Source organism: Brassica oleracea, chromosome C6, assembly GCF_000695525.1.
Source record: "Brassica oleracea var. oleracea cultivar TO1000 chromosome C6, BOL, whole genome shotgun sequence".
Classification (NCBI taxonomy): domain Eukaryota; kingdom Viridiplantae; phylum Streptophyta; class Magnoliopsida; order Brassicales; family Brassicaceae; genus Brassica; species Brassica oleracea.
The window spans coordinates 8,675,715-8,687,874 of record NC_027753.1 but is presented as its reverse complement, the minus strand read 5'-3'; the positions used below and the strand labels follow the sequence as shown (position 1 = coordinate 8,687,874).

At 37.7% G+C, this 12,160-nt stretch overlaps 1 protein-coding gene and 1 pseudogene across 1 annotated transcript; both read left to right on the top strand.

The window, feature by feature from the left end:
• The first annotated feature begins 5,206 nt into the window (after positions 1–5,206).
• On the top strand, positions 5,207–5,697 carry LOC106297401. Its single transcript, XM_013733646.1, has 2 exons — positions 5,207–5,286; positions 5,352–5,697. The coding sequence occupies exons 1-2, from the start codon at positions 5,207–5,209 to the stop codon at positions 5,695–5,697; spliced, it is 426 nt and encodes a 141-aa protein (XP_013589100.1).
• A 4,355-nt stretch (positions 5,698–10,052) lies between these two features.
• LOC106299232 lies at positions 10,053–11,873 on the top strand (annotated as a pseudogene).
• Positions 11,874–12,160: the final 287 nt, after the last annotated feature.

Sequence of the window (12,160 nt, the reverse complement as noted above, 5' to 3'; positions counted from 1 at the left end):
CGCGGTTTTTATCATAAAGTTTGACTGATGACTTCGAGTGACGAGAAACAAAGAATGGTTTAGCCATGGCCTACGGGAGATAGCATTAAAGAGTAGACGAGAATGCATGGATTCATGTCGTATCGAAGTTTTGGGAAATGTAGCGACCGAGCTTGGCTGGAGCTCGGTCGCTATGTAGTGACCGATCTTGGCTTGAGCTTGGTCGCTCGGTCGCTACGTAGCGACCGAGCTTGGCTGGAGTTCCGTCGCTACGTAGCGACCGAGCTTGGCTGGAGCTCGTTCGCTACGTAGCGACCGAGCCGTGTGCGTGCTCGGTCGCTACGTAGCAACCGAGCTTGGCTTCTGCATGGTCCGATGGCCATACTTGAGCTTTGTCTGTGGCCGATTAGGATACATGTCAGTTGCCTCAGGAAAATCGGTATTCAGTGGTTCGATTGAGATTAGAACAAGATTTTACCGCAAGGCTCTTTGTGAAGATTCTTTTTACGAAGAATAATTTTCGGAAAAACGTTCATGCTGATTTTTACGGGGACTTTCAGACATTGATTCCGTCTTGACTGATTTTGTCCCCAACAGTTAGCCCCCCTGCTCGTTAGAACCATGAGCTTCTAGCGTGAGGTTCTAGCGAGTGGCTTGGCAAGTTAGGTAAGTTAGGCGGAATTAATGGTTGAAAAGGTCTGTGGTAAGTGGTCTTCTCTCTCTTCTAAGAGTGGAACGCGATATGATTGGGGCTGCGCCTTATGACGGCTGCCTACGTACCCTTGTTGAACTAACTCTGTGTGAACTGCTATATCTGTGATCTGTTTTGAGAGTTTTCCGCAGTGTGTAAACTTGCGGGATTTCTGAAGACGCTCGAATATTGGCCAAGAGACAAATTTTGGGATCTCGTATGAGGGTTTTTGATACTATGCCTAGAGATGTTAGAGACCAGTGCGCTGGGTTTAGGGTTATCCGTGCTAAGATGGCTGATAGTCATAGAAAACGATTCTATGCTTTAGGTTTCAGTTATACGATGAATGTTTCGTATAATGTTACCAATAGTCTCATGAAAATTGATTCGTTTTTGTCTGAGGAAGACGTAGCCTAAGAGGTTTGCTACATAACCATTGTGGAATCAGCTGCGGGATGACTGCCTTCTCGGATGTGACCGAGGGAAAAGAAAGGCTGAAGCCAGCGAGCCGCAGGGCTAAAAACAAATGAGATCTATTATATCGTAATGCAAAGAGATAAAGTTTAGATTGATCATCGAAAATCAGATCTTATAGCTTGGTGTTTGCTATACAAAATATACTTCTTCGTAAAACTTGTTTTATTGCGAAAGTTTCTTCGTAAGACTTGATCTGATAGTACGAAGGATTTTTCACGTAAGTAATGGGGACCGGTTTAAGAAGGTTGTAAATAGGTGATATGTATACATATGTCAAAGTAGCGTTGTTTATGCGGATTTTATGAGAAACGTTTCTGCTGTGATTTCGATCTTAGGTGAAAGTTGCTTGGAGTTACTCATGGAGTGTTACCGAAGTTTATTTCATTACGATCTAGTCGTAGAACATTTTTCATAGGTTTTTTGAGAGAATTCTCATGACACATTCCTTTCTGAAACGAATTGGTCAAAACAGTGTGGGAACCAAAATTCGCACTGTCGATTTCCATAATCGGAGGAAAGTCAGGAAGCCCTAACTTTCCCTGAGGTCCCGGATTCTCTGCGAGAGCCAACGACAAGTGACCAAATAAATGCGGAAAATATGAAAAGATAACAAAACGAATTTATAGAAAAGGTAGATCTTATTTTGAATCCGCGTAAGAACATTGCGATCATTACAAGAGATTATAAAAGCTTCGGCCACAAGAGCTGTCAGCGAATTACCTAGTTCTAGGAACCTAAAACCTTAAACCTTGTTGAGTCGCAGCTCGATAACATAAGACAGAAAAGATACGAAAATGGTTTTGATTGATTTCGGACTAAACCTTATGAAAGGCTGCCTACGTACCCCTTTCGAGGATCAAGCCGAACGTAGTTCAAGAGTGAACCAAGAGATCGAACTGCTTGTGCGCGTTCGTCTGGTAATCAGGTGGCAGCCATAGAAACAGAGCATGTCGAGAATAATGCCTCAACGTTTCTAAGTTCCGAGAGTCTTCTTTTTTGCCTCTCACCTAGGACTCGTTATATACATGCTCCTAGGTCGGTTTGCGCCTTTCCCCTCTGCCCTTAAGCCGTCATAGCTCAAAAATGGAGATATTCCAATTTTTCCGATCTTCGTGATTATCTTCGGAAACTTCACATTTATCCGCGGAAACTTGACATTTATCTTGCCTTACGAACCAAGCATAAACCATCATAAGGCTTATGGGTTTTCGGTTAAGAAATCGTCAGTGGGCTTCGAGTTGCGTTTTAGGTCTCTTTGGGTTGTCTTTGACTCAAAACGTTTATTACGGTTTCTTCGATAAAAACAAACTTCCCGCGGTTTTTATCATAAAGTTTGACTGATGACTTCGAGTGACGAGAAAAAAAGAATGGTTTAGCCATGGCCTACAGGAGATAGTATTAAAGAGTAGACGAGAATGCATGGATTCGTGTCGTATCGATGTTTTGGGAAAGTTCGGTCACTACGTAGCACCGAGCCGTGTGCGTGCTCGGTCGCTACGTAGCGACCAAGATTGTCTTGAGCTCGGTTGCTACATAGCGACTGAGCCGTGTGCGTGCTCGGTCGCTACGTAGCGACCGAGATTGGCTTGAGCTTGGTCGCTACGTAGCGACCAAACTTGGCTTGTGGGTGGTCCGATGGCCATACTTGAGCTTGTCCGTGGCCGATTTGGATACATGTCCGTTGCCTCTGGATAATCGGTATTTAGTGGTTCGTTTGAGATTAAAACAAGATTTTACCGCAAGGCTCTTTGTGAAGATTCTTTTTACGAAGAATAATTTTCGTAAAAAAGGTTCATGTTGATTTTTGCGGGGACTTTCAGACATTGATTTCGTCGTGACCGATTTTGACCCCAACAAGCAGCTCATTTCATTGCACTTTCACACCCATATACTGCGGCATCAGTGGCTCAAGCACTTCTTAACAATGTGTTCAAGCTACATGGTTTTCCAAGGTCTATCGTAAGCGATCGTGATGCTGTCTTCTTGAGTGACTTCTGGAAAGAGTTGTTCTCACTGCAAGGAGTCGCGTTGAACTACTCAAGTGCTTACCATCCTCAAAGTGATGGACTGTCTGAGGTGGTTAATAGATGCTTGGAAACATACTTGAGATGTATGTGTAGTGATGAACCTCACTTGTGGAGAAAATGGTTAGCTATGGCGGAGTTTTGGTACAACACCAACTATCATACGACCATTCAAATGTCTCCGTTCAAAGCGGTTTATGGTCAGTTACCTCCGCAGCATTTACCTTATCTACCCGGAGAAGCTAAAGTTGCGGTAGTAGCCCGGTCATTGGAAGAAAGGGAAAAGATGGTACTCCTATTGAAGTTTCATTTATTGAGAGCTCAAAATCGCATGCAACAAGTTGCGAATGATCATCGTACTGATAGGTCCTTCAGAATTGGAGACTATGTTTTTGTTAAACTCCAGCCGTATAGGCAACATTCTGTAGTTCTCAGAAGCAATCAGAAACTGGCTCCTAAGTTCTATGGACCATATGAGATCATTGATCGGTGTGGGAAGGTTGCTTACAAGCTGCAGCTTCCAGAGTCTTCTCGAATCCATCCGGTGTTCCATGTTTCTCAACTCAAGATGGTTGTGGGGGATGTTACTACTTCAACGGACTTGCCTTCTATCAACAATGAAGTGATTGTAAAGGAACCAGAGTTTATTTTGGAGAGGAAGATTGTTAAGAGACCGAACAAGCCTGCAACAATGGTTTTGGTGAAGTGGAAGAACAGACATGTGGATGACTCGACGTGGAGTTCCTTTACGATTTGGAGAAGCGTTTTCCTGATACAAACCTTGTGGACAAGGTTGTCTAAACAGGGATGATTTGATACAGGGAATCGGAAGTAAGGGAAACGTCAGCTAAAGTCAACGGCCACGTCAGAAGAGAGAGAGTCTTAACAAAAAGTTTGTTACGATTCTGTTAAAAATCAGAGTTACGCTTTCAATTTCATTCATTCGAAAAGTTGCAAACACTTTCTTTTCTTTTCTTTTCTTTTTCTTTCTACTTTCCTGGAAAGTCAGTGATCGAGTCACTAGTCTGACTAGTTGCTTATCATTGTAGTCCTTTGAATCAGTGTTTTAGGAACATTGGATTCTCTCTTTCATTTCAATAAAACTACAGTTTTACTCTATCAGATAACAATCAAGAGAGAGGACGCGTGATCGTCACCAATCCCTATAACCAGATCCTGGCTGTCCCGGGCTCTGCTGTTTCCGACACTCTGCCTCCTGTTGCTGGTGGCTCTCTCAGCGAGTACTTCATCGGTCCTGAGTTCGAAGCCATGCTTGAGACTTTAACAGAGACTGATCCAAGGAGGTATGGAACGCCACCGGCTAGGAGAGATGCTGTTGAGGCTTTGGCTGATGTGATCATCCTACTGCCGGGGCTGCAGTGTTTGGTGTGTTTGGATGATTTTTAGATGGGAAACAGATGCCTTGTGAGCACATCTTTCACAGTTTTTGCTCGCTCTACTGGCTTCAGCTTCATAGCTTGTGTCCGGTTTTTAGGTGTCAGCTACCGACTGTGGAGGATCCCATGGCTGCTTAGCTAAGTCACCTGGTTCTCTAGATAGCAATCCATAGGAGCAACAAAGAGACCACCATAAGATGTTCTTTGTCTTTACATAAGGTTCTTGGATTTGGTTGAATGCTACTACCTTACCTCTTATCATTTTGTGATGTTTTTTATTAATGGTTTTCAAGACTTACATTTTGGTTAGAATTCCGCGAGTCGCTTTGTGTTTTGTTCTTTGTCTTGTTTAGTTTAGTCTTCTTCAGTTGATGAAATTGATGGTTAATGTGCAACGCGGCTTAAAGCGACATAAAATTAGTAGATATATAACATACTCTCACAGTGCTTTCTCAAGAATTGTATAGCATTTGTAGTTGTATAAAATAGAGATTATATGTCTGATGGTTAGCATCTCTCTCTCCAGTACGAGCCTGAACTATTCTCAGGACTGATATATATATAGGATGAACAACCAAAGATAGTACTGAAAGAAGATTGTATCGGTCCAGACGTTGTACTATGGAGGAGAAATGAGAATGACTATAGCAAGAGGTTCACTACTACTGAGACTTGGCAACAGATTCGTGCACGACATCCGACTGTACCATGGAGCAAGGTGATTTGGTTTCCACTAGGGGTACCATGGTTTGCTTTTATAACATGGATTGCTATAAGAAATAGGCTATCTACCGGTGATCGAATGCACGCATGGGGTCAGGTTAAAGGCTGTTTATTCTGTGGCGAGCCTAATGAAACGACGGACCATCTGTTTTTCGCTTCCCCTTACACATACACGCTCTGGTTAGAGGCTGTTGGTACGCTTCTAGGTCGGTCTCCTGATCCGGATTGGGAAGAGACTCTTGCTCACCTTGCTACTCATGGGTTTGAACGTCTCACCTACCTGCTGCTGCGGCTTGTGTTTCAGACCACTTTTTACATAATTTGGAGGGAGAGAGAAACTATAGAAGGCATCATAAAAGACCTCGTCAAGTCGGGCAGTTGGCTAAACTCATTGGGAAGACAGTGAGAAATCGAGTTTCGTCGGTGAACTATTCAGCTAAACCTCGTCTTCCTTTGTACATAACTATTCTTTTTGGTTCAGTACATATGTTTAGGCCATAGAAAATTTTATTCCTTTGTACATAACTATTCTTTTTGCTGATGCTTAATAAATTTAACATTTCATCAAAAAAAACCAAAGATAGTACTACTCATTTTTGTGTCTGGAAAGATTGTTATAACCGGAGCCAAGGAAAAATAATCTTACACATTCTCTCAGAATGATTAAACACATTTTTGTCACTAAAAATACTTGGGGTCATCTGATGAAATCTTTTGAGGTTACACCATCAGAAAAGAGAAGAGACTTACACAGCTTTTGAGAATATCTACCCAGTTCTTACAGAATTCAGGAAAATCCAGCAACAACAGTATGTATGTTTCCAACTTTCTTTTATCATATGTGTATCTTGTAACATACCTTTTAACTCAATCAATGGTTTATTATGATACAAGCAGAGGCTATGAATCAAAAGCAAAAGAAACAAAACATGTTCACATTTGGATTGCCATGAACTAGAGATCTCGGTGGTAGCGAGCGGACTTAGTTTGATTCCGATTGAAAACCAAAAAATGTAAAGAAAGAATGGAGGTTCCTATAAGTTTCTTCCAAGTATCTTGTTCCATGTAATGTTTTGTTTCAGTGAGCTACTTAATACCCACATTGTTAAAGAATAGCTTAGAACTTATGTGCTAACAGTCTGTAGTACGACACCAGCTCTCTGTAATAAACACGTTGCAGCTTTAGTTTTTCAAATGTTTGGAGGGTTTGTAGATCATTTAAAAACCGATGCTTAAACACTCATTGGGATATGCTTATCACGAGAAAAAAGGGTTGTATTTTCCAGATAAATTTATATCGAAGAATCAAGAGCAAAGATAGTCTCTTTTTCAACATATTCACTTTTAATTGAACATGTGTTACTACTGGTTTACTTGAGGAGCCAAAACGGACAAAAATATATCCGCTGCCGGGCTTCAAACCCAGATTTAAAGAAATATCCTGGAATTAACTTGTGTGCTATAGCGGATATTTTGGTTTAAAGTCTAATTTTAATCCATTTATAAGATTATAAAAATTTAATGGCCCTAAATTATTTTGATTATGTAAACCAAGTGTTAAAAGAAAAGGATAGTCCTTTTTATTTCTTAGAAATGTTTATCTGATTTTGTTGAATTGTCTTTGTTTCAAGGGAAAAAATGGCATCAACTTTCACTGCAACATGTGGTTCCATGGCCCCAAATATGATAAGAAGCTTATGAACAAGCTGTCTTCAAGATCATCCGGAAGGAGGCAGAATGTGTGCCCCAGGCTTAGAAGATCCAGCCCGGCAATTGTATGTGCTGCCAAGGAGTTGTATTTCAGCCAAAGACGGGACTACCATTAGGAAACTTCAGGTGAGTATATATTTTCATTATGTTAATTGAAACTTTAATGCGGCTACTAAAGGTATTTGGTTTCTAATTCCTTCTTGTAATAGGCTGGTGTCAACAAGCTTGCAGACCTAGTTGGTGTTACACTTGGATCGAAAGGACGAAATGTTGTTCTTGAGAGCAAGTATGGATCACCAAGAATTGTTAATGATGGTGTCACTGTTGCTAGGGAGGTATGGCATCGTTACCACCTGTGATAGTGACGTTTATTATTATTTTTAATTGAAACAAATTCTTATAACTCCTACGCTGCAGGAATCATCGAACCAACAAAGGTCAGTTAGTTGGCATATACTGCTACTGAAACCGGCATTTCTCTCAGCTCTCATTATCTCTCTTTCTCTGTTAACTGACTAGAATCATCCACCTTACCTGCAAGATAAGAAGACAAACAATACAAGTTTTCAGAGAGAATCGATGACACAAAGCCAGAGAGCTTGGGATTGTCAACAAACCATATCGCTTTTCCATTTGCATAAGCAAAATTCTCTGACAGATTGTATACATTGTCGTCCTACAATACTCTGCTGGAGAAGACAAACCTCATATGAGAAATAAAAGATCCAATTGGTCAGGTACTAAAACTAATTCGACTAACTAGATTTTGGAATCATTTCTCATATGAGGTTTGTCATATTAGAAATGAAAAATCCTCTATAAACTAAGTTTTATTTTCAACAATATTTGAATTGAAACAATAGTAAATTCATCATACCTGTTGATGTTAAAAAAATTATACCTCAAACAAAATTTTTAGTCCCTCATTATAAATATGTATAACAAACTTGATAATTGAATTTTCAAGTACAGATCATACCAATTAGTTTTCAAATACATATCATAAGGTATTGATCGAAGATCATAGGTTATTGATTGAAGATCTTATCGAAGTAACAAATGGTTAACAATGACTATTTGTTAAGCTTCATTAATTTATTAACAATAATATAATTATACCAAAAGAATACAAACATAATATTATAAATTTAAACCCCCACCACAAAAACTTTTTTTGTTAAAGTTTATAACATACGTTAAAGTGTTGGTTTTCCAAAGAATCAGTTTCAACTTTCAGCATAGTGCACAAAGTCTTCACCACGTCCACTACTTTACCGTTGACATTCATAAGTGGGACCTCCAAAGTTACTATGAAAAGAAGAAAATTTAAATATTGAATTCAATTAGTAGATTAATTCCTATAGAATAGATATAAAGATAAAAATCACAATCACGTAGTTAATTGGACAACCGTTTGGATAAATTGTCTTCCAAATTTAATTCATAGTCTATGCGATGCAAGTTACTAACAATAAAACATAGAATATATCATAAAATCTTTTAAGAATTGCAATTAAACTACTACCTAAGTACCCCGCCTGTTAAACTGTACCGATAAACAGCTGAAGAACCGATGGCACACACCAAATCTTCTTGACGAAGCCGGTTTAACAAGCAAAGGTTTGCACAAGAATATTGAGAGTTTGCAATACACTCCTTCTTAGTTTTGATGATTGCTAAATCCTAATAAATCACTATTTTTAACAAAATTGGTTAGTGTTGTGCCATTGTGAAGACTTATATGTACATGTGCAATTAAAAAAAAACTTTTTAATGATTAGTAGATAATTAGGAACCATTAATGGTAAAGATTGAGAAATAAGACATATATTGCTTTTGCTCAAAAAAAAAAGAAGACATATATTGCTTTGAATTCTTCTACAATCAAAGATGTGAATATATCCATGTAATGGTTAATGGACTTAAACTCACTGGACACATCAAACATAATGTATTTTTTTTCTGTAATTCAATTTAATCAACTCAAATCGATTTAAATCATTCTGAATCAAATTTGATATTTTATCGGTTAAATTAGATAGGATTAAAGTGAAGTGTGACTAATTTAGTTAGATCATTTTCACCATCAAATTAATGTTTATAAACAAGTGATGATCTCTATTCTTTTTAGTGTAAGTTAACAATTTTTATGTTCTTAATATATCTAAATTTATATATAAATATATATATATATATATATTACCAAAGTAATTTATAATAAAACATAATTTTCTAAAATCTGCTTGTTTGTAAAATCACAAGTTCAATAATTTTAAAACATGTCACTCAAACCCTCAATTTGAATACACATAACTAAACAGTATCCTGTAATATCAAACGTGGCAGATAAAGAGTGGTTCATCACCTAAAATTCCAGCAAAGACAGTAATATTAGATTTCTCGACATGTTTTCTTGAACTAGCCTAATCAGACAAAAGATTGAGGGGTAGTTTAGAAACATATAAGAAGTACTATTATCCAAAACGCTATTTGTAAACCTCTCATCACAACCCTTAATCTCCAGAGAGCCATAGAAGGAGCCAAATAGAGAATCACTCTCTCCCTTTATAAAAATCCCTCCAATTTTACAAAGAGAAATTCCCTATGATATACTTTAAAATTTTTTTGCCACATATATAGACCTTAAAAATAAAAATGACCAAAATAAACTTAAATGTTTTATCAAAAGAAGTAAATATACACTTATACCCATAGAGTTAATTAATTTAGACATTAAGGTTTAGAGTTAAAGGGTTGGGTTTAGGGTTTAAAATTTAGGATTTAAAATTTAGGATTTACGGTTTACAGTTTAGGTTTTAGGGTTTAGAGTTGAGAAGTGGAGTTTTGGGAATAGAATTTCAAATTAAAAAAGAATTAAATTTTAAAAAGAAAAAATGTTATTTTGTTCATTTTAGTTTTTGAGGTATATTTTTGTGATAAAAATTAAAAAAGTTCTATTTGAGAGAATCATTAATCTCTTTTCCCTTTATAAATCTCTCTTCCTCTGTATATATACAAAAAGCCTTCTCCTTTCAAATCCTTCGCGGGAAATCTGTGTTCCAATCCTTTGTGGGTTAAGAAACCCTAGATTTGAAATTCCGGATCGCAAACTAACTAAAGGTCTAATTTTTTTCTTACCCTCTTTTTCTAATGGGTTCGATTACTCGGATTTGGTTTCAATTTCATCGTATCCTATTAGGTGCTGTTTCGAATTGGATCTCAAATTCTCTCGATGAGTAGTTTCACAGTTCAAAATCAAAACCCTTTTGATACAACCCTTCTATGAATTCGCCCTTTGAAGCTTAAATCAACTTTCTTTTCTCGTTGATGTGTGTTGGCTTAGATCCGCATGAGCTTCTCTATGTCAAGTTTTAGCTGATTTGTACAGTTTGTGTGTGTGTTAGAGAGAGAATGGCAGAGAGTAGGAATGGAAGGGAGACAGCCAGTTGACCTTACTCAGCATCCTTCTAGGATTGTCCCAACTCTTCAGTGAGTACTTCTCTCTTGTCTCTGTGTTTCTCCCTTTTTTAAATTCTTTAGTTTGTGCTCTTTGTCATCACAAGATTTCAACTTTTTGCTTGTTTGTTTCAGAAACATTGTTTCAACAGTGAACTTATACTGCAAGCCATAGTTTTGCAGGCTCGTAATGCTGAATCTAACCCCAAGGTTTGCATTAGTTATTTTTTTTTTAGTAATTCATCACCTCGACTAGACTGTAGACGTGAACTGAAAGTGATTCAAAACTTTTGAGACCTCTGTAATTGATATATATGAAATGAACTTTTTACACTTATTTGGTGCTTTCTGAACATGTTTTGGGTTCAAACTAGTTTTGTTTGTATACTCTGGATATATCCTAATCATCCGTGTGTTTCATTTTCCAGCGTTTTGCTGCGGTAATCATGAGGATTAGAGAACCAAATACTGATGGGAAAATGATATTGGCTTTATAGCATATTGTCACCTTTCTCTCATATTGATCGATCTACCATGTTCTCGTTTTAAAGTAGCATCTATGTTGTCTAACTTTTAGGTGTGTACAGGAGCCAAGCGTGAACAACTTTCAAAGCTGGCTGCAAGAAAGGTAAACAGTTTCCTCTCATACACTCTGGAGTTCTTTAAAATAATTTCTGTAGTTTTTTTTTTGTGGGATGTTATTTTAAAGAACTCCTTTTTGTTTTTGTGTTCTTTTTCAGTACGCTCGGATTGTTCAAAAGCTTGGCTTTCCTGCAAAGTTCAAGGTACTCTCATACTCTCTGGTTCGGATCCAGTATACTCTGTATTTTTCCAGTGAAAGAAGAAACTACATATACGGTCTGGTAATGAAATTGCTGATTACATTCTGCAGGATTTCAAGATTCAGAACATTGTAGGGTCTTGCCATGTCAAATTCCCCATTAGGCTTGAAGGTCTTGCATACTCTCACAGTGCTTTCTCAAGTGTAAGTGATAACCTCAAGAATTGTATATCATTTGTAGTTGTATAAGATGGGAGTCATGGAGATAACATGTCTGATGATTCGCATACGAGCCTGAACTATTCCCAGGACTGATATATATATATATATATAGGATGAAACAACCAAAGATTGTACTCCTTATTTTTGTGTCAGGAAAGATTATTCTAACGGGAGCCAAGGTAAATTAATCTTACACATTCTCTCAGAAGGATTTAAACACATATTTTGTCATTAAAAAAATACTTGGGGTCAGTCATCTGATGAAATCTTTTGAGGTTACACTATCAGAAAAGGGAAGAGACTTGCAGAGCCTTTGAGAATATCTACCCAGTTCTTACAGAGTTCAGGAAAATCCAGCAATAACACTACGTTAGTCTCCAACTTTCTTTATCCTTTGTATTTTTTTTTTTAAACATACCTCTCGAGTCAAGCAATGGTAGCCTATACATCAAAATCAAAAAAAAGAAAAACATGTTCACGTTTGGACTGCCATGAACTAGAGATCTCGGTGGTGGTAGCAAGCGCCTTGATGAGGTTCGGTTCGGTTCAGCTTGTAAACCAAAAAAATGCAAATACAGTAATGGAGATTCTCTCTCTATATATATATATATACACACATATATCTTTTCTCCTTTTGGTATGTTCTAAGTTTCTTCCGAGTATCTTGTTTCCTGTAATGATTGTTTTAGTGGCTAATAAT

Coding starts and splice junctions, on each gene's coding strand:
- LOC106297401 (XM_013733646.1), top strand. CDS start 5,207: ATGACTATAGCAAGAGGTTCACTACTACTGAGACTTGGCAACAGATTC. Junction 5,287..5,351: donor CGACTGTACCATGGAGCAAG/GTGATTTGGTTT, acceptor TATAAGAAATAG/GCTATCTACCGGTGATCGAA.